Source organism: Melopsittacus undulatus, chromosome 4 (genome assembly GCF_012275295.1).
Source record: "Melopsittacus undulatus isolate bMelUnd1 chromosome 4, bMelUnd1.mat.Z, whole genome shotgun sequence".
Taxonomy (NCBI): Eukaryota; Metazoa; Chordata; class Aves; order Psittaciformes; family Psittaculidae; genus Melopsittacus; species Melopsittacus undulatus.
Genome location: NC_047530.1, coordinates 57,529,623 through 57,551,967, shown reverse-complemented (window position 1 = coordinate 57,551,967; position 22,345 = coordinate 57,529,623). Strand labels below are relative to the sequence as shown.

At 39.3% G+C, this 22,345-nt stretch overlaps 1 protein-coding gene across 1 annotated transcript in view; it reads left to right on the top strand.

Moving 5' to 3' along the window:
• Nucleotides 1-2,264: 2,264 nt before the first annotated feature.
• The window catches only part of PTPN5 (protein tyrosine phosphatase non-receptor type 5), a 34,864-nt gene continuing 14,783 nt past the window's right edge, over nt 2,265-22,345 (top strand). The window contains exons 1-8 of the mRNA XM_031052677.1: nt 2,265-2,440; nt 3,362-3,481; nt 5,337-5,420; nt 8,314-8,552; nt 11,928-12,117; nt 15,160-15,244; nt 19,583-19,662; nt 20,153-20,290. Of these exons, the coding sequence (XP_030908537.1) occupies nt 2,279-2,440; nt 3,362-3,481; nt 5,337-5,420; nt 8,314-8,552; nt 11,928-12,117; nt 15,160-15,244; nt 19,583-19,662; nt 20,153-20,290 (1,098 nt within the window). The 5' untranslated portion in view covers nt 2,265-2,278. The remainder of the gene's footprint in view (nt 2,441-3,361; nt 3,482-5,336; nt 5,421-8,313; nt 8,553-11,927; nt 12,118-15,159; nt 15,245-19,582; nt 19,663-20,152; nt 20,291-22,345) is intronic.

The following is a 22,345-nucleotide window of genomic DNA, read 5'->3' as shown; positions in this document are numbered from 1 at the left end:
AATCATAATATGTGAATAAATGCTATTAAAGGTTTATGTCTCAGCCACAGGTGCATGTGTTTTTGCATGGGTGGCAAAAATAATTCCTGACATCAAGGTTCTGTTCCTACTAGATTTCAAATTCTTGTTCCAAAACATGGGATAGGCATCCCACAAAAATAGTAGGAAAAGAAAAATGGCAGTCAATAACAAGGGCTTTCATCTCAATTCTTGTCCAAATCCAGTGAGGCATGGAGCAGTTTGGAAGCTTGAAAATTTTCAACTTCAACTGCTAAGTTTTAGCACATTATAGAAAGTGAAAACAAAGATGAGCACTGAAAGTATTTAGGCAGCTTAACTGTGGCTGCTTAATGTGTTCACTGTCCTGTCTTCCTAGATAACTTTGAGTCCTGCTCCATGTCCATGGTATCAGAAGTCAAGGTGTTAATAATATGGTTGGTGTTCAGGGAGACCAAGGACTTTGTGTGGGTTCTCTGTTTCTTGTGGGGGGATAAGGGGAAGGTTTTCATGGACTGTAGATTATCAGCTGGAGCCTGAAGGACAGAAAGGTAGAGCTTCCATGATTTCTTACTCTACATTCCAGAAACCAAGTGCTTTTCTTTAAGAACTGCTGTTTTCAAGAGGTTGTCTTCTAGCTTTAAAGATGAATCGTTTTATCATTGTGAGAAATAAAGGCTGGATTGTTGACCCTTCTTATTTTATCTCTTTAGTTCCATATTTTCCAATGTTTTACTGACCTTAATATGTACTTAATATGAAATCTTTATAGTGTTTATGCAAAAAGTAGAGTCTTTCTTGGCAAATAGTTAATTTCAGCATATACCTGTGGTATGACACACATGGGTGTATGTTTGGATGCACATTCTCTGTGCTTCCTGAGAAATACCTGTGTAACAATAATGAAAACAGCTATATATAGCCAGTTGCACCCTGCATACCCTGCTGAGAAACCCGTAATCTGAGCTCCTGGGAAAGTACCTGGTAGTACCTTGAAGGTGCTCTTCCTTATTGCACAGTGATGACCCTCTTGATTCTGGGCAGCTGTGGGAATGGAGAACTTTGTAGAGGCAGCCATCATCATTTCCCAAATACCTTGTTCTTTTGTATCGGGGTGGCTGTCCTAAGGTCTGTTTCAGTGAAGGGAGGAAGAACAATCACAGATTGGGAATAAACATCTCATGTTCACATTCACTCTTGCATCTCTGTATTTTAGAAATCATAATGGGAGATTTTCATGAATCCTTACTGTAACAACGGCCAGACTGTCAGCTGATACATGGACCCTATGTTTCATTTGCCTAATGAGAGCTGTGGCTAGTTAATGGATGCTTACCTGACTTAGGGTTACTATTGTGAAACATTTGGAGAGGAGCATTTTGTAGAAACTGACCTCAACAACCCATGGAAGGTCCAATGACACAGCCATTCCCTGGAGCACAGGTGGCTGGTTTAGGCTTAAGGCTACAGTGTTGTACACAGGGCAGCCCAGCCTTGGGGCCTTCTTCATGTAGAAAGATGGAAATAATTAATACTTCCATAAAACTGGTTTGATCTTTCACTCCTTTTAGCTTGTAAATTAATTTATAGCTACACAGACTGTGTTCAAAATACTGTTAGTAAGGGACTAGCCACTCCAGTGCATATTTCTCCTGAATGGAATATAATTACAACATTATTAAATACTACTTGAGTATGAATTCATCCAAGAAGTAGGTTGTTAGAATAAAGTCTATTTTATTAGTGCCTTAGGACACTCAACCAAAACCCAGAGCCCTTGAGTGTTATTCAGGCACATAACATGAAACTGTCTCTACCTCAGAAATTTATAATCAAATTAGACAAAGCAGACAAATAAGTGAAAATAGACAAATTGAGTCAGGGAAGGACAAAACATTTTCTCTGTCACCATGTAGCCAAGAATGTGGAGCTGGGAAGTAGCACAGATGGTTCCTTTTAACAAGTAAAACCGAAAAGGTGCAGCAATGTAAATGAGAATTTATTAACAACAAAGCCTAGAATCTGCACCTCCGGAAAGAAAGGGAAAATAATTTATCCACCCACACTCACTTTTTTCTGATGAAGGCAGGTGAATACAGCTGCACTAATAGAGTGTGACGCTCGCAATCCTGAGCCGCGCTTAGTGATGCAGAACTGAGAAGTAACCATCATCTCTACAAAAACAATAGCCCTTGCAGCCTCCGTGGCAGCAGCAGGGTTACATGCTATTCATTCACTGCACATGTCGTTTTCACGTGAAGGTCTTTCCAATCCAGCTGTTATGGAGTCAATGGATGAAGCTGAAGGACAACACGAGCAGCTGAACAGGAAGGAGCAGTACCTGAAAACCTCCCAGAAAACAGCACTACTTGGTTGGGCTGCATGGTGGAATAGATTGATGCCTGGAGACAGCATGTATCTGTTTGTCCTTTCACAGATACTGGTAAGGCAGCTTGTCATTGCTTTGAAATGCTAGAACCTTTCTTTTAAGTTTTGTTGGCTTTGGAGTTTTCCTCCTCATTCATTGTAAATGTAGCAATGGGGATAGCTGCAGCACTCTTCTTTCTAGAGCCACCTCTCACAGCCTTGCTTTGCGGGCAGTCCCTGTCTTTTCATGCCCAGACTTCCATCCTGTTTGTTCCCTGCCTTTCTCTAAATGCCTTCTTTGCCAAATGACACATCTCCCAACAAATCCGTATTCTGTAGCTGAAAATGTATGGGCATAAATAGCTATCTTGTTAACAAGTCAGTTGGGACGTATATCCTTTAAAGTTGCAGTATGCCCTTTATGGTCAGGGTGTGCTCTGTGAGGGTGATAAATATAGCATCGTTGCTTTTGTAGTGGTGTGGTATGTGCAGCAACCTTAAGTGGTTCAAATGAAATGTTTCAACATATGCATGTCTCTCTGTATATGCCTTTATATAGATGCCTATGTGAGCATATCTATTTGTGAAAGGTTTGCATAGATGAGATAGGCCTTATTAGTCTTCTGATAACACACAAAGTTCATTGATTTACCAGTTTTGATCTAAAAGTAGTAATGCTGAAAGCTCAGAAGTCAGACAAATCTGTTGCTTTTTCAATGTACAGGCTACCATGGGTAGTCCTTTTGCTAATGTAGATTAGAGTAAGCTTGCTTAACTCAGTGGTGCACATCTACTTTATGCTAGCTGAGTATTTAGCCTTCAGTCTTTTTATTCTTGTTAAGCTACAGCCTAGAAAATACCTGACTTTTTAAAGCAGAAATAATTATCAACATGAAATCAATGAGAACTAAATTAGTTAATTATGCAGTCTTGAAATGAAAATGAATGTTTGTATAATGAGAGATGCTCATTATGTATTTTCTGATTGATTGCACAGCTTCTCGGCACGATGCTGTGGTACAGCACTTACGGGACCATCCCAGGAGCTCAGAATGCATTTGACCTGCTGTCTTACTTGCTTACTCCATTTAAGCAGTTTTTGTCAGATCAAGGGGAGGTAAGACTCTGTACTCCTTTCTGGTTATATAGTTGATGTCAGTAGCCTTAGGTGGTGCTTCCAATATCTCTTCTTATTAAAAGTATAATGTACTTCATATAATATAGTGATTGCTGCATTGTATGTATGTCCTGAAACAGTGAAAAGAGTTTACTGAAAACAGATCCCTATTTTATCTTCAACATACAGGGCTGAATTTTTGGCTATGATGTCAGATCAGCACAGCAGGGTTTTTTTTATAATGTGCAAATGATTGCAAATGAAACAAAGCAAAAAGAAATCAGCCCACTAAGGTTTAGTCCACAGTAAAGGGGGGAGTTGGAGTTTAATTTGTTAGGATGGTTAGGAGCTTAGATTTTGGAGGAATGGATTAACCCATGTAAAGGGTGCAAATCAGAGGATACTCAGCCACAGAATTCTGGGGTTTTTGAGTATTTAGAGCATATCTGTTTGTAGAAGTATTTTAGGTATACTAGGTGTACAGATTCAATTCTGTACAAAGCTACCCCAGTAAAACTGCCTGTCTTCTCATTATGACATAATGGCATGTACCAGTATGATTCATCTGATAAATTAGTGGGGTAATTATACCCAGTGCAAATTTCTCTAGTGTGGACAGAACATTAATTAAGTGGTGAGCAGGTACTTTCAGAAATCAAGTGAAACATATTTGCTATCAGAATGTTTGGATTCATTGTACATAATCTTTGTAGCTGAGGCTATGCAGTACAAATAGGAAATCTGACTCTTGTGGCTGAAGTACAATGGAGACTGTTTTCTGTGTTCTCTTTACCAATGTTTGATCTGCATGTCACCTGCTCTTTTGTTTATTTGAAAGAAGCACTTTTTCTTTGCCCTCTATCAGTTGGATTTCTTATGCATAATCAGAGCTATTCATAGGGCATTGCCTGTATCTTATTTGTAGGGGGTCAATTATTTACAAATTGTTCCTTACAGAAAATCCCTGGTACGTAGGATCTTGACTTAAAATAAGTGTTTGATGTGGAGCAAACTTGTTCCTAGAATGCACCACAAGAACCCTCCAGTATGACTCTGTGCAGATGTTCATGCATCTCTTTGGGAACTTCTTATTATAGCACTATTTAGTGTGCAAAGTTAGGCTTGAAAACAGTAAAGAAAAAAAAAAGCCCCACCCCAGTTCCGGAATTAAAATAAGCAAATGAAAGGTTTTAATTGTGAATTTCTCTTTAGCTAGCTGTACTGCTGGGTCAGAAACAGTAACATTCCTTGCCCACTGAAGCCCATTAGAATTGAATTTTGCACCTACTACTGAGAACAGGCTGAGCTCTGAACTACTTAAATATGCCTAAGACATCAGAGGGAATTTCACTGCTTGTGCTGTGAATGAACCTGATGGTATTTCACAGAATGTGCAGAAAACATAGGGAAGTCCCTTGTGGCTGGGTTTTATGTAAGGATCCACAAACATAGATACAGTACTAAACTTTGTTCAAAGCCCTTTGCCATAGTATAAAATTACACTGCCAGTGGCAATGAAACATGGGTCCAGGCTGCAAATGGAATTGTGGATCCAGATGTCAGTTTTGGCAATGCATGAGAGTAGGAAGCAGGGTTCCTGTTTGCTTTCCCAGTGAAGTCTGGTTTTTAGACCTTCTGAAAAGCTGGGGCTTAGCAGTGGTTTCAGTTTGTCTTTTCCAAAACCTACATTTTTTCTGGTGGTGGTAGTGGCTTTTCCATGGACAAGTGTATGGTATGACAAAATCTGCATGGGAAGTCCAAGAATGAATACACAGTTTGCCCAGAACATGCATGCAGATGCTGTGCTGTGACCCTAAATACTTTATGAATCATTGCCAATTCTGTTGTTTCACAGGGCCTGACAAGAATAGGGAGCATTGTGGTATCATACATCCTGCTGTCTTTAGCTTCTCTAGGACTTCTATTTGTAGGTTCTCTGGTAAGTTGATACTGTGCAAACTATGTTTATGGCCTTTCTCAGTGAGTTTTGATAAGATGTCTAATTTACCCAAAGTTGTTGAGGTTATGCCCAAGTTCATTGTAAGAGAACATTTTTGGGGGCTATTTCTGTATAATTATCTGCTTGTTTTTATGTAGAGGTATCAGAGCTACGCTTACCCTTACTCAATTTCTTGATGAATTGGGGATTACACTGATGGGTTTTATGCATTCCATCCACAGACAGGATAAATAGAAAGGATACGGTCCAATAACAGGACCATCTAATATTGCTGCCTTATGAATTGCTTCAGAGCATCCATTTATTTAGATGGCAGAAAGAACTGTTCCAGAGCACTAGTGTACTTGAGTGTAATGCCTTTGTAAATGTAGGCCATAAAAACAGATTTCTTTATTTTCCCTTTTCCTCTCATGGGCTTTAAACAATGTACTGCCTAGAAGGGACTATAAAGGGGTATTTTACATTCAGGATGCCTTTATATACCAGGTGGTATACCAGTTGATAAGCAGTTTATGCATTGTTTTTTATTCAGCAACTGTGGTACTAAAAGTAATGCTTTAGTAAAAGTAATGCTTCCCTGGGGAACCTGTTTGTACAGGTGCTTTGTTGCTTCAGTGTAGAGCAATAACTTTGGTCCATGTAAGAAGGCTGAGGAATGGGGGTCAAGTGGATTCTTAGAAGTAATACCAAGAGAACAGAGCTCTGTCTGGCCTGTGCACTTGCTAAAGTCCAGCTCATTCTTGTGTCAGGGAGTTTGCAGCTCTAATACATACAGAGCCAATTTTTCAGGAGGGCAGACCTCAGTTAGTAGTAGAAGCACTTGGCTGAGAATACCCATGTTCCAGAATGCACTGGGAGACTAAGTTAGCAATTACAGTGAAAATAAAAGGCTGATAGAGTGCTCAAGGCTTATGATAGTGTTGTCATCTGTTTTCTGTCTCGTGTAATGGTGCGTTAAGACCCAGGCAGCTGCAGAGAACCAGCATTGAGCTGTCCAGTCTTCCAGAACTAGATTTTCAGAGCTGACTATTTTTCCTTTATTTAGTTTAACCCCTATGCTTTTAAGTATAACTTAATTTCTTCCAATGTCTTGGTCAGCTGCTTCTTTACCACACACTTCTTACTACCTGAAGAAAAACTGCTTTGTTTTTAGGGTGAACATTTTGTTCCTTTGGATTTACAGTATGTTAAGTCACCAGCTCTAGAATCTGTGATACGCAATTGGTACCTAGACCTTATACTTGACCCTCAAACAAGTGTTGATTTCAGTAACAACAGGACTCTCCAGCAGTTCAAAGTACTTGAGTGGCTATGTTACACTGTGAACTGTTCAGCTGTTACAGCCTTGCAGTATTTGAGAGAACCATGACTGGTACTGTGGGACTGTCAAGCTCTAGAATCCATCTTGGGGAATGAAAATAGAATCAGATCTTCAAGCTTCTATCTTGTCATCCAACAGGCTAAGCATGTAACACAAGACTCAGTTCAGACTTGATCCCAAATTTGTGTAGAATAGAAGTCTAATAATCATGTTCCTGTTTGCTTTTCTAATTACTGTGTACTCTGATTAACTGAAACAAAAAAAAACAACAAATCCCAAAACGTTTTGTTTGAAGTAACTGTCAAATGGGTACTGCTGCTTTGTGAGAGTAAAATTCGCTAAAGCTGACTGTGGACAGAGATTAAAACCTACCTCACTTCCTTTCATTCTCTAGGTCCAGAGAAATTAGAGTACATAAAGATGCACAGGCACAAGAAAAGTTGTTTAAAATCCAGTGCAAGCTAATGTGCTTTAGTAGCCTAGGAAGAGAAATTTGGCCTTTTTTAAATGGTGTGTTTTCCAAATTCAGCTGGCTATTTCAAGCCAGATAAGAAAGGAACAGAAGATGCTTTGCTCTGGGGGAAAAAAAAGACCTGTTTCTAGTCTCGAAAGGATGCATGACAATACAATATAGCTCATATACCTTTTAGCCTGTTCAGTACTGCTCTTAATTCAATGCTAGAGCAATGAAGTTGGCCTAAGGTTCCAGATCCTGCAATTCAGAGGTAGGCTTGACATTTTTAACTGAGGCCTGTGTGGAGATTTGAACAGTTTACTGATACAATCTCCAAGTCAGTTGTCTGCCCCAGCATCCACACAAACCAGTATAATGCAGTAACTTTTAGATTCATGACATTTCAACTTATAGATTTTAATATTACATTTATGTCCTAGGGCTTCACAGGATTTATTATTTAATGTCTATACCATGGTTAAATCAGATAATTATGTTACAAAATAGTCTTTGTCACTGGCCAAAAACTGATATGGCCATTCTGAGCCTCAGAAACAGATATATCAAAATCAAGGTCTCTTAAAAAAATATTAGTTTATACATTAATTCAGGGTACAGTGCCAGATTATTGAAGAGATGCAGTTCAGGAAACTTGTGTTTCTTTAACCCAGCTATCTCTAAATTTTAGATGGAAAAATGACTAAGTCAGGAGAGGTTCAGTGATTTGTAAAATAGTATAGTAGAATGTTATTTTGTAAACAAGCCTAGGAAAGGTAAGAAACTGAACAAAAGGACAGGAATACCACATTGGCTTGCATGTGATGGTCACAAGCACGTTCTGCTTCCAGTGTATCCACAAGTTAAGCCTGGACAGCTCTGTGGAAACCTCTGTGGCTGAAAGCACGTTTGAATGGGTAGACGTGAATCCTTGTAACATGCACTACAAAGCTATTTAGCATGGAACATTCCTGTCCTCTTCAGTACTCTCCAGTTCTAATATGTGACAGTGAGCTGGGATGCTGCCTAAAGTCCCATCCTCTAGGCTGTGTGGAAGGGTGGCAACAAGCCAAAAGCCTTTTCAAATGTTTTCTCTCCAGTTCTGGCATCTACTGAGAGCCCATCCGGACCCTCCTTTTCCACTGCAAGAAGACAGACGCCAGTCTGTGAGCCGGCAGCCTTCATTCACGTACTCAGAGTGGACAGAGGATAAAAATGAGGATGACTTCCTAGATTTGGATCCTGTACCAGAGACTCCGGTCTTCGACTGCGTAATGGACATTAAAGTGGAGACAGATCCAGCTACTCTAACAGTTAAATCCGTGGGCTTGCAAGAAAGGTAGGGTAGATGTGACTAATAGGGGAAAGTCTGGTCTCAGATTTTGTAGATACAGGAGTTCTGTGCCTAGTAGGAAGCTTTTAATTGCCTTCACAAATGTTTTTGCCTTTATTTCCTGTCTTGTTTTCAGTCCAGTCATAAATACAAACATATTAGCCAAAATTTCAGTTTCTAGATACCTGTCCTTTGAAAATCCAGTTGTGTTTGATCAGTCTTTTGCTGTTCCTAAAGATGGCAACTGCACAGCATGAAATCCACTATAGGGCACTGAAAACTTCTACTTCTGAAAGAGGTGGATCTTGTTTGGGTTTTTTATTTTCTGTCACTCATGCTGAAGGATCAGTCCTTTCTCCAAAAGCAAACCATAGGACAAGTGGTAATCTTCAGTAATTCTTATTTAAATGGGTTAGTCCAAAAGTAAATTAATTCCTTTGAAATTAACACAGTAGTGAAACTTTGGGTGAGCTGGTGTTCACTGCTTGAACCATCAGAGCAAAGGAGCTTCTCTGAGAGATTCATAGATGGAAGAGGCAGTTATAAGATGATAAAAGGAAGATATTTTTCTGGTTTGTGTTCTTTCAGTTGTCTTGGTGAAATAGAACAAAGATCTTGATCATAGAAATCCTGTGAAGAAATTCTGCAACGGTGATGGTCTTATGAATAAGAACGAGGTTACTGGAGGGCACAGCACAGCAAAGTATCACCTTTCTTTATTTCTAGATTTTCAAGCTAAATTGGAGTGCTAACCATAGTTAATTCTCATATCTAAAAGTGCAGAACTTAGATTTTTAGAAGTATGGTGCTGATTTTCCAAAGCTCCACATGACACAATAAAAAGGGAATGTATCAGAAGAGGCTTCTGTTTTGCACAGAGGTAGTAACCTCTGGGGCTTGTCCCTTGAACCTGCTGGTATCAGTGAGTAGCCATTTTTTCTTATTATTAGTAAATTGGGCTTGAAATGCATCAGTCCTTTGTGCTTTTCACTGTCTGTGATTTCATTCCATCTCTCTCATTTAAAAGATGCTGACATTTCTTCTCAGGTGACTGCTAGCCTGTGGGAAAGATAATCACTATTTCAAGAAAGCTGGAGAGAATCAGTTGGGGAGTATCAGTTGGTTCAAGTAATCATAGAATTATAGAATGGTTTGTGTTGGAAAGGACCTTAAGATCTAGTTCCAGCCCCCTGCCATGGGCAGGGTTGCCTCACACTAGACCGTGTCACCCAAGGCTCTGTCCACCCTGACCTTGAACACTGTCAGGGATGGAGCATTTACCACCTCTTTAGGCAACCTGTTCCAGTGCCTCACCACCCTCACAGTAAAGTACTTTTTCCTTATATCTAACCTGAACTTTCTCTGTTTAAGTTTAAACCCTTTACCCCTTGTCCTATTGCTGCAGTCCCTGATGAAGAGTCCCTCTCTAACATAGACCCCCTTCAGACACTGGAAGGCTGCTGTGAGGTCTCCATGGAGCCACCTTCTCTCCAGGCTGAACAGCCCCAACTTTCTCAGCCTGTTTTCCTACAGGAGGTGCTCCAGGCCCCTGATTATGCTTGTGGCCCTCTTCTGGAGTTGCTCCAACACCTCCATGTCCTTCTTATGTTGATGACCCCAGGACTGTACACGTTACTCCCAAGTGGGGTCTCACAAGAGCAGAGTAGAGGGGCAGGTTCACCTCCTTCAACCTGCTGGTCTCACTCCTTTTAGTGCAGCTCAGTATATTGTTGGCTTCTAATGAAATACAATTGAAAAAAAAAACTGTTAAAGAAGTAGAGATGGGGAAAATAATGAAAGAGAAAGCAATTGCTTGATGTTTTCACACTCAGTAGAACGTGTACACTTAGGATGTGAAATACATTTGTTTTCAACATACATGTATGCTTGAGAAGCCACACATTATTTCAGGTTTGGGCTGTGCTCTGACAGATTTCATTTATGCCACATATTGGACATTCTTCATTTGTTTGATATTATATTGAATTTTCTACCTATTCCTTTTTTGCATCCATTCTTTCTCTCCATCTTTCTTCCCCATCACTCTTTAACCACTTATGCTATTAGAAGAATTTAAACAGCAATTCTTAAGAAGAAACAATCTCATTTCCTCATGCTGAAGAACTGTTAATACTGTTAAATATGTAGCCTCTTCTACCTTAAAAGAACCAAAAGCTTTTGTTACCAAATGCAGCTTTTTCTGGGGAGGAATGTAGGAGCTATTCAGCGGCACAGAGGGTCAAAGTCTCTTGAAAGGTATCACTGAAGATTCAGTGTCTACCACTAGTGATCGTGTTTCATGCAAAATCACTTCCCCATGACTGTGAATGATAGCAGAAAGCTGGCTGCACATGATTTTGGAAAAACTTCTGAATCCAGAAAAGGCCTGTGATCCTGGTGACAACTTCTACTGTCTTCTCTGTGAGCTGATCATGCCTGCATATTTACTTGGTTTTATAACAGCTCCCGCAAACACTTCCCAACTAGACTTTGCTGGTTCAGAGTCATCAAAAATAGATTTACTGTGTGGATGCATAGAATATTACACTTAGTAATCATCATGCTCTATGCTCTGTTATCTTTAAGATATTTGGCATTTGACTCTTACTTTTGTCTGTGATACAAGATTGACAAAAGCTTAGAAATGCTTTAAAACTGCATTCAGTAAACAGTGCAGGCATTTTGAATTTTTTGTTTTGATGTGTGGCTGACTTACAGTAAAGCCACTAAAAATCTATGCTCAACATCATCGCTGTTTATAACGTAACTTAAAATATGGGGACCTTTATTTTATCCTCCCATGGTGTACTGTTGTGGAAACTTTTTCAGGCAGAAAAATTATTTGTTATAGTGATTGGCTTCTCATGTCTTTATTAATGTTGAACAGGTAATGTTTATCCCAAGATCTTAACCCATTGATGTTTGTACTACTAAAAAATGGTTATTCAGTAGGATCTGGCCTGACAAAAACTAAGACCAAGATTTTTATATATGGTGTCTAAAATGTAAGTCCATATTAAGGCATTCAAAAGTATTGCATGATTGACACAAGTATGAAAACTTTCCTGGAGTTGCCTGCTCAGCACCTTTGACAAGCAAATAACTTTTATTTAGGTGACAAACTACACAGTTACCTCAGTACAGACAGTACTTTGAAAGTGTTGGCCTTCATATTCCAGTATATAAAATCAGCTTCTGGTTGTCTTTATTCAAGAAGCATCACCCATTTTTTCATAGTTAGTGACCAAATTGGACACAGCAGAATGAGCTGAGTGCTTTTCTAAAGCTGGTGTTTTTCTGTCATTGGGACTGTGTCCATTGCTGCCTATGATGGGTCAGGCTGTTCCATTGTAAGCAAACTTCAATCACTGTGTTTTGCAGGAGAGGTTCAAATGTTTCACTCACACTGGATATGTGTACCCCAGGCTCCTCTGAGCAAGGTTTTGGCTATGTCATGTCACCACGGGAACAGTCAGCCCAGGAATACCTTCAGACGGCATCAAACATCCTTACTGAAGAGGAACTGCACAAGAAAGCACTGGATTCTTTCATACTCCAGGCAGAGTTCTTTGTGAGTATCTGACCTCTCTCTTCCAGAAGCATCAGAAAAATCGGTTCTTGTTTCTCTTCTATGAAAGTTGCTATTATTTTCTGCAAATCTCTAATTAGTACATGCTGACTCCACTTCGGTCAGTGAAGCATTTAAGCAAATTTGTCATCTCCTGAAATTTCAGTGTCTGAAAGCTTTCAGTGATATTGTCACTTGAAAACTAGAGAATTGGTTCTGGTAACCAAAAAAACCCACTCTGTTTCCACAAATCTCTTTTTTCCTGTCAGCATGCTACTTTTTAACAAAAACAAAACCAAACTTTTTCACTAGACTAAAGAAGAAAACCCAGGTTTTCTGTAGGCATAACAACTCTGTGTCTGGAGTTGCCCTAGCAGTAATATTGCTTGGCATGGACCTACTTTCCAAGCTTGAATGTTCTCTAATTGACCAAAGTATGGCTATGTCACTCAGCAGGAGCTGTAGAAAGTATGTCTTACTGGGTTTTCTTCTGGACAAAAAGTATTCATTAGCTGTAAGCTGCTCTGTCAGTTGCTCTTAGGGTTCTGAAGTATGTTTCCTTGGCTTACTATATCAACTGTTGCTTTGAGAGAATGATTCAACTAGTTTTGGAAAAATATAAACATGTGCAGATGAAGCAAGCAGTTGGCAATTGGATTTCTAAGTAGCTTAGGATAAAGGCCAGATACATTTCAGTGTAGTGAGTACACTGGCTTTTCAGATATTTGCATTATCTGAGTCTCTTCCCTACCTGCCTGAGTGTTCCTGACAGGCATTGTCGTATTTGTTATATCTAGCAAAAAAACAGCCAACAAACAAAAAACCCCAAACAAACTACGAAAAAAACCCAACATGCAAAATGCTGCAGTGGCTCTAAGTATGATGTCTGTTAGGCAGAACCGTAAATTCATGCACAAGATGGGAGGTAACCAGGGTACAGTCTTTGCGTGCTGGAATAGTTCAGAGCAGTTGAAGAACTTAATGCTACCAAGTCAAATACTCTTTTAAGCATGCAATCTCAGCAGAACAGGAGGAAGATGATGTTTTGCAACACAACAGCCCTTTCAGCCTGCCCTCTTGATGACCTATATGGGCCTGAAAGGGGAGGAGTAACACTTTGCTTGCTGTCATCCCTTCTTGTGCAGTTTCAGGACTGTTGGGGTTTTTTTTCTACTTCCCAAGCACAGGCAGAGATGAGATAGTCTGGACTTCTGTTTTAAAAGAGATTACCAGATATCTATGGTCCTTTATTCACTTAGTGCTGTATAAGTTGGAAAAGAAGGCAGCTTTTGTGTAGGCAAACCCTGATTCTTTGGAAGTAAAGCATATATTGCTGTTGTAGGGAGGAAATGTTTACTTGGTGAGTGTCTGAACTGTCTGCCGAGCATGTTGACATACAGTTTCATCAGTCTCTGAGGAGCAGTGTAGCTTTCTTTCAAGCAAAAAAGATAATGTCAGAAGTAGGAAAAAATATGCTTCATTTCTCTAAAAGATTTTTGAATTAGTTTTCCTGGCATTTAGAAAATCATTCAACAACCAAACTATCCCAAGGCATTTTCATTCTTTAATGAAAACTGAAAAAGCATAGATAAAAATGCTGTGTAATCAAAATGTCATTTCTGTAATTAAAAATTGTAAACTAGTTATTTTTTACACAGCAGTTATCACCAGCTGGCTCTGCATCATGTATCTTCCTTCTGTCAAACCTAGCTGTTTTTCAAAGTCCTGATCCATGATGAAGCAAGCAGCTGTGTTTCATTTTGCAAGAAAAGTCAGAGGGAACAGCACTTGCATGGCTAAGCCCTGACATTCTTTCAAAACATAGAGTTTTTACGCAGACAGACCTTCTGTTGATTTCACCAAGAATTTGCTTGAGCAGTGAATGACTAAGTCCCAAAACCATACCATACAACTTGGCTTAGGAAGAGTTTTGGGTAACTAAATACCAAGTAACAGTTGAGGAAAACGTCAACGTTTCTTGCCCATGCAGTTCTCCAAACTGATAGAAAACTTCTTCAACAAAATGATTTTACCATTAATTACCTCTGGTTAAGCCCATTTAGTGCTAGGTAAGAGGCAGACTGCAGACAGTCAGTCTTCTGAAGCTCCAGAATTTAATATAGTTCATAGCTCTGCTCATGTTAATTTCTTCCCAGAGTGAGGCTTGTTTTACTCAACCCTGACTCCTGTTAGCAGTATTTCTGGTATAGGGCCGCTCAAATCCGGTATGCATCAGATGGAATGACCAGCTCTGCTCTCAAGCTCCCATGAGCCTTTTCTCTGCTGAGCCTGGATAACACATCCTGTCCCATAACATGCCTGTTGACTCCAGTTGGTGGGATTCTCCTCTTTGTTCCTCCCTGGAAGTGGTATTGGCCACTTTCTTTCAGGAGATGAGTAATGGAGAATAAGAATCCTCTCCATCTTTGTCCATTCTTTGCATCAACAATGTAGAGAGCAGGTAATCACTGAGCACCTGTTTGATGTCCTTGCCCCTGGAGCTTTAAAGTGTGCTGAACAAAAAGAGTGATATTCCCTCAGCTCCACAGAGTCAGGTCAGAACACCAACCTGTCATAATGTGTGTCATAATTTATTGCTGATGAAAGTCACTAGAAAATTACTTCCTTCCACCCTCAGAGAGGAAGGAGTGTGAGTCAGAAAGGATGGTGTCTGAGGTCCATCACTTTTGGAGCAGAGTGTCTTACGTACCAGCTTTTGCTTAGTTCTGTGCCTACACCTGCAATACAGTCCTAATAATATTAGGAACTAACATAACACCGTCGCATGTATTACTCAATGAATTAGTCACTCTGAGCGTGTTCATTTTAAGGATTTCAGAAAAGAAAGCCAGTGATAGTACAAGGAAACATCAATCATATTTTGGTGGTAAATTACTATAAGTATTGTACCATATGTCAGTTGACTTCATCACTTTGCCTCCCTCACAGGCAGGACATAATGGGCTTGGGGATTTTTTATTCCTCTTATGAATCTAATAATACTACCTATTTTGTTATGTGGTTTTGGTTTTCTTTTTTAAACAGGAAATTCCTATGAACTTTGTTGATCCAAAGGAATATGATATTCCAGGCTTAGTGCGTAAGAATCGCTACAAAACAATTCTTCCAAGTAAGTTTCTGCTTTTTAAGTCACTGAGATAGGCTGGTTTATTCCACATGGTGAAGGGCCATGTACTTCCCTTTCCAGAATGCATGAAATGTGCTGTTACTACAATGTATTGTCCAAAAGCCATATTTATGAAGCAGCAACATGGCTTCAAAGCATAAATCAAATTTCAGAAGAGTTGCAGAGCATGAAGAGCCTAATATTCACCGAACAACAGCAGCACTTAAGTTTTAAGTCATTAGAATTGCATCATTTGATGCTGCTTAAAAATTCTACGGAAGAACTCAGTGTGTTTATTCAGATGTTAATTAGGGGGTTCTTTGATTAAACTCCTTTAGAAGGACTAAATTCTAGTGATGTTGCTTTCCTGACTAATGTTATTCTTGGAATCTTGCCTCAAATGCAGTCTGAGAATATTGGGAAACGATGGTCTGATGGCATTAAGATGATATGGAAAACCAAAATCTTTTTCTTTTCTCCTACACTATTTTTATTTGTAGACAAGAGTAAGAGTTTAGAGACACATTTTGGTACAAATTTTTACAAGTGTCGTAATTTCCCCTCTGTCATACTTGCATCGCTTTTCAAAGTAACTTTAATTAGATGTCATGCATTAGTTCTGTATTTGCAAAGCCCATAAGTCTCAGTGTCAGGTTAGCAAAGGTAACTGCAGAGAAGTAAAAAATGTCTTCAGCTATAACTATCATTTCAGTCAATAAACCTAGGGTGGAAATGGTTCCAGAAGAGGTTTATTAATCTAGACTTACAACTGTAGCAGTTGCAGAGAGTGATCCAATGTGCACAACTCTACTGATAACTTCGTACTCCAGAGCAGAAGTGCAAGAACATTCAACTGCATTTCACAATTGCTGTGCTAGTGACTGAGGTGAATCATTCAAGTTTTAATTCACTGGTTTTGCTGCAATAGAAGATTGCAAAAGTGTCTTGTGATTTCAGATGCCCAAACTGCTAGGTTTGAAAGTGATCTGTATATTCTGAATTTGATATCTGTTGTGTCCTTTTAGAACTGGATCCATTTTAAATATCTTGCATTGGATGTTTAAACTGAAAATGAGAATTTCTACCATTTTGAACACCCTGTTCTGGAGCTGCAGACAGATGTGAACTGTTTTCAGTTTTAAAAAGCTTCTTAAGAATCATCACTTCTTAAGAATCATCACTTAATGGATTAATTATTTGCTGCAGACTTCATCTTAGTCTTATGGGTACCTGCTAGCAGCCATTGGTTTGTCACATTGACCTCTCCAGCAAACTGGTTTCTACCCTACCATGCCTCCAAGGGTTAATAAGCTTATTCCAAGCTCATTTGATCTGGAGGCAAGATGAAGGAGAGTCCAGTGCTTTTCAGGCTTTTATCATCCACTGACTTCTGCTTCTGAGCTGACCAAACAAAGCCTATGCTACCTTGAGTATCTGTCTACCTAGCATTCCTATAGGTTCCAGCTTTAGAAAGCAGGAATGACAGGAACTGCTGAACAAGCTGCAGTACAGCAGACTCAGATGACTCATTATCTATCATAGGGAACAGCAAAAGCTTGATTATCAAACTACAATCAAACCAAAATTGGAATTTAAAAGTAACTAAAATTCCCTTACCAGCTGTATCACCAGAAGCAAACTAGGCAGTCATCATTAAAAGGTGAGCAGTCATGATAATATGATAATCAGTTACTTGCAACTCTAGAGTTAATTGTAGGAAGAGACACAATAATAGTCTGTAATTCATCGCATTTGTATTTCTTTTGGAGAATCTGTAAAAAGAATTTACTACAATTTTGCTGTTAGTAGTAAAATGGCTTAGAAGGTGGCTTTTTGATGGGAGAAGGGTGTTTCTGGGAAAATACCAAGCTAAAGAAGTTGATTTGGGTATTTCATAGCTGCAGATTTGCTTGTAGGCAGTTCTCTTCTGGGGATGAGTCCTATGGCATTTTCTAGAAAATGATAACTTTTCTCTAAGATATTTGGAGGAGGCACTGTTTTAATATATAGAAAAGAAAGTTCTTGTTACAGAATCCTAGAGGTGGCAAGCACTCACTGTAATGTTGTATATCAGTCTCATAGAATCTTTTTCTGAAGAGTAATGGCTAGATAAGCTTTTTAGATTTCTGCTTAGCTCTGTTGCTTCTGTAGCGTTTTAAGTTATACAAAACATTTCAGTTAAGTCTACTGAGTCCCTCTAAAATGTCAGACATAGTATAAACACAAAATGGCCATCAGAGGCTGTAGAAAAGACAGCTGACATGTCATTTGGTTTCTTAATGATACAAACTGCTACTGTTGTTTTAAAGGTGTATTGTCATCTTGGCCCTGGCCTGTGCACTGGTTTTGTTCTAGGATAAGTGTTTTCAATAAGAGTAGGGTCTTGATTTGCTTAAATGCCTCTTACTGAAAATTTGAAATTCATACTGCAAGCTCTTGCATTAAAAGTCTTATGAATTTTTCTAAAGGAGGAGTTATTCCTGTTTATGTATTTCTAAGAGCATCTCAGCTTCAGCTACACTTTCTGCCAAACTGTGCATGTTCTTGTATCGACAGTGTGTTAATAGGCCTCTCTTACATGAAATAAGATTGAAACTGTTCACTAATGTACCACCACGGCAGATGTGTATACTACATTAACAGAAAAGTCACAAGCCAAGTATTATAATTTAAAATAAAAGCATATTCTGAATAATGTTTTAATATTCATCAGTACAGCAATAAAACTGTCCACAGTGAAAGGTAACTTAAATTCTAATGCAGTTGAAGAATACTAAAAGAAGCTTGTGCTTAAAAGTCAGTGGCACCCATTGATAGAGTTTTTTTCTGCTTTATGTCTCCCTAAAGATCCATCATGAGATGGACGAAGTAGGATTATTTCAGTTACTAATAGGGCAAAACCATGGAATTTTTACTCAAACTTCAGCAGTCTCCATGGATGACTGCATAAAAGCCAGGCAAAGGAACTTCATGCAGCGGGGCCTAACTGCTCTGTCCAGTGACATTTGAATAAACATCTGGCAACCAGTATCATTCATCTTTTTAATGGTGTGACATGTTGCAGGCTATCAGAATCACTGATTAAAAAGCAGATTTTATCTCTTGTCTCACCATTTCCCCAGCACTAGAGGTGTGAGCAAAGTTGAGCAGGAGGGAATTGTATTAGAGAGGAACTTAATGGTTTCAGTACTTCTGTACTGTAAAACAGTATCTTTGTTGATTTCTTTACTTTGCAGATTGTGATTGTATTATCACATAATAGATAACATGAATCTGCTCTTAGGACAGTGTTTCATGCTGAGTCTGTCTTTGTAGTACTGTAGAAATTACTGTGTGCTTAGACATCAGTGTGATACTGGGTAAAGTTCAATTTTTTGCATGTATTTTGTTTTGTTCTGGTTTATAAGCATGCTGGATATTTTTTACCAAGAAGTCGTCTGTGGTTTGTTCTTAATAACCTCCCGATGATATACACTGTTGCTGTTTGCTGAGGCCTCTGTCAGGAGACTGTTTCTAGTCAATGACAACAAACTGTGTAGTAGTGGTGAAAGTGGATGAATGTGGGACTGTGTCAGCTCGGTTAAAATCAGTGGAACAGCTCCCATTGACTTCAGTGAGAACTGGACTGAACTTCACAGGTGGAATAATGTTTTCATTTGTTGTGTTATTCAAACAAGACTAACGCTTCATAAACAGCCCCAATGTGGGAAACTCAAGTACTGAAGAGACTGTTCAGTCTCTTACCAGACAAAAGGTATCTCTTGATACCTTTTGTGTAAAAGTGAAAAAAAGACCATGAAAAGTACGAGACTGTTAATGTTCTTTAATTTCTCTTAAACCATTAGTATTTATTAATAGCACATCTTGGAGTTTAGTTCACTGAAAGATGAAACAGGGAAAGAGTTACTGTCATTTGGCCTGCCTGTGTGCAAGAAATGCGTGTTCATGGTTTGGGAAAAAAGCTTCTTGTTGGGATTTCACAAACTGTATTCTAATGTCTTACAAGTCAGAATGAGTCTGTTGGCCTAACAAATTGAGAAATAATTTCTTGGAGCAGAAAATTGCTTTTCCAAATTCACTCTGGCACACTGACTTTGCAACAGGAACAATTAAGCAGGCTTCAGAGAGTGGGTAAAACTATCAGAAGTAGCCAAATTACCCCAACTATCCTTTCCCCTTTTTATGGTAACGTTTTAACAGGGGAGCTCTCCAAGGCCACTTGCATCTGTTGTGATGGCCATGAATACATGTAAATGTCTTGCTGTACAAAATAATCTTTTGTGTCTCTTTCTCTCCTCTGAGCAACTAATGAACTATTACTTTTCTCTTTACCCCTTTCAGATCCTCACAGCAGGGTGTGCCTTACCTCAGCTGATCAGGATGACCCCCTCAGCTCTTACATCAATGCTAACTACATCAGGGTAAGAGCTCAGTAGTCTATTGTGTCTGCCTAGCCTTTATCAGACACTGTTTATATTAACAGAATAGCAACATCCACTGGCTTTTAAAGTTATCCTAGCTGAACTGATTGCTCTTCTCTCCTGCTTACATTAACTGAAAACCAAATCTCAAAAGTGCAACTCTGCATGTTCAGACCAGACAAAACCACACTTTTGCACTTCTTGATTCAAATTGCTTGTCAGCTGGTCTGATCAAGACACTGGAGAATAAGTCTGCATTAGGCTGTTGACATAGCCAGCAACACCTTGGCTGTTGGACACTCATTGCTGGAATTATGTGAGTCCATCTTGTGCCTTTGCTCCATGTATGCATGTGCAGGAGAGAGAGAGGGGAAGAACTGATGCCATGCAGTCCATTTCACCCAGTGGTAGCTCTTTGTTTAAAGACTGAACCTTCGTGGTTGTGGTGGACATGCCTGTTAAAATTGTTCTTGTGTTGTTTTGTTGGCAGGGCTATGGAGGAGAGGAAAAGGTATATATTGCTACTCAGGGACCGATAGTTAATACTGTCAGTGATTTCTGGAGAATGGTGTGGCAGGAGCGTTCTCCCATCATTGTCATGATTACCAATATAGAAGAGATGAATGAGGTAATGGTATTACATATAGTCTGTGTTTTTATCTGTACTCTAGCAGATATTTTTGGCATAGATGCAAGACCACAAACACAAGTTAGTTCAGTGACCTGAGCAATCAGAGCTAGATTAAATTCTTCAGGACCAGAAAAGACGTGGGCTTCTCTTCTAGTTCAGTTTGTCTCGTTTTGTTGTCTGACTTAGCCTGCTGCTGATTTTGCCATTTTTCCTCTCCCAGCTGACCTAAAACCTCCCCAAACCCAGCTCTATTTGCAGACGCTCTTTCAAGTTCTCTCTAAAGGAATCAAAAACAATAGTACCCCATAACTACTAAGGTTAACTATCTTTAATTAACAAGATTGGTGCAGCTTTATCTTGCATTTATTATGATTCAGTGTCTGTATCCACGTTTCAGTGAGGCTGCCCCTGACTTGTGAAAGATGTTAGTTACTATAATCAGCAACTAGAGCTGACTTGGGTATGGAGCACCTTTTCCTGAATGTGTCTGGAAAATGCTTTTGAAATATTGGAATTAAGATGCTGACAATGTCTATGCACCACCTACTTCCTCAATATAAACTGTCATGGTGTTTCTGCTAATCCACCTAACATGATCCTTGTTTGCAGTTTAAAATACTGCTGCCCTCCAGCTGTTCATTACTTACCTGCTGAATTATTTGCCTCATAGCAGAGTTGCAAGAACCATGTGCCTGGGCTTCAGTTCACAGACAGGTAGCTGAGCTTACATCTGCTTTTACTGGCAGTGTAGGATGTGAGAAAGTGGTCTGGGCATGTGGTGGGTTCTACATCTCCCTTACCACTGGCAGTAAGTTGTACTGGAGAGATCCAGACAGTGTTTCTTAAGCTGCAGCAGCAGCATTTGTCAAAGCTTTTCCCTGAGAACCCGTTAGTAATTTGGGTGAGAGAGTTTCCTTTGGAGAAGAGGCCTTGGACACTCAAAAGCCCAAGAATATGAGCATACCTTCATCATACACACAGAATTATAATGGCTTAACTGTTAGCTGGAAGCTTAGTGACCATAATTATGCATGTGCATAAACCTTTAGCTTTCCCCAGTTATGAAGGAAATACATTTAATCTTGAGCTTTAGTGGAAAAAAGACATGAACTTGACAGACACGGAATTATTGTGCTTTGCAAGTTAAAAATTGTCCATTGTTAACAACCGCTTGGTTGGACACATACTCTCAAGGCATTGCTGATGGAAAATACAGGATGTTGCTGATCTAAATGTTCTGTTTGCACTAACATTTTAAAATCATGTCTGCCTCTATCTGAGAGGCAGCACTGAAGTAATAACTTGTTCATTGATCAGAGTTGCCAGTTTGTGGCAAGTAAGATGCTAAAATATTGTGATACAGTGTACCAGAATCGTTTAAAGACTTTGAGGTTTAAAGACGATAATGCAGAGGAGATATTGGTCCTGAATGACATATCTGCTGATAAGTTCTTCCACTATAGTCTTTGCAGTAAGGTTGAATAACAGCAATGTAAAATAACCTTTATATCTGAATTTCACCCATCATATCAGCCTATGCATCATAACAGAGCTGCTGAGTCTTTTCTGATACCTTTTGTGTAAAAAATTAAACAGTGTCAGGAATCTCAGCCATCAATATAGGGTAAGTCCTTTCATGTAAATGTTTTCTGTATTCATTTCCTTTCTTCTATAGCACACATGAATAACAGGACTCAGAAGTACATAGATTAAAAACCAAAACCTTTGTTCAGCAATGATGCTGCTAACAGAGGCTCTGTGTTCCTCCTCAGTGCAATAACTTTGCTAATGTGAGTATTAAAAGCTCTGTATCTCAGCCCTCTTTCACATCTAATCTAAACTGACAGACAGCCCACAGAAATGAGTGGGCAATCTTACTCCTCTCCTTCAGCAGAGGAGCGTCTGCGCTATTGATAGCTGCTAGCACTCTTGACAATTCTACAATGGATTCTGCAGTTTAAGAGTAGAGGAAGAAAAAAACTCAAAAACTGCGTAAATAATTTGAGAGACGCAGTGGGCCACACTACCAGTGGCTTATTAACTGATGCACTT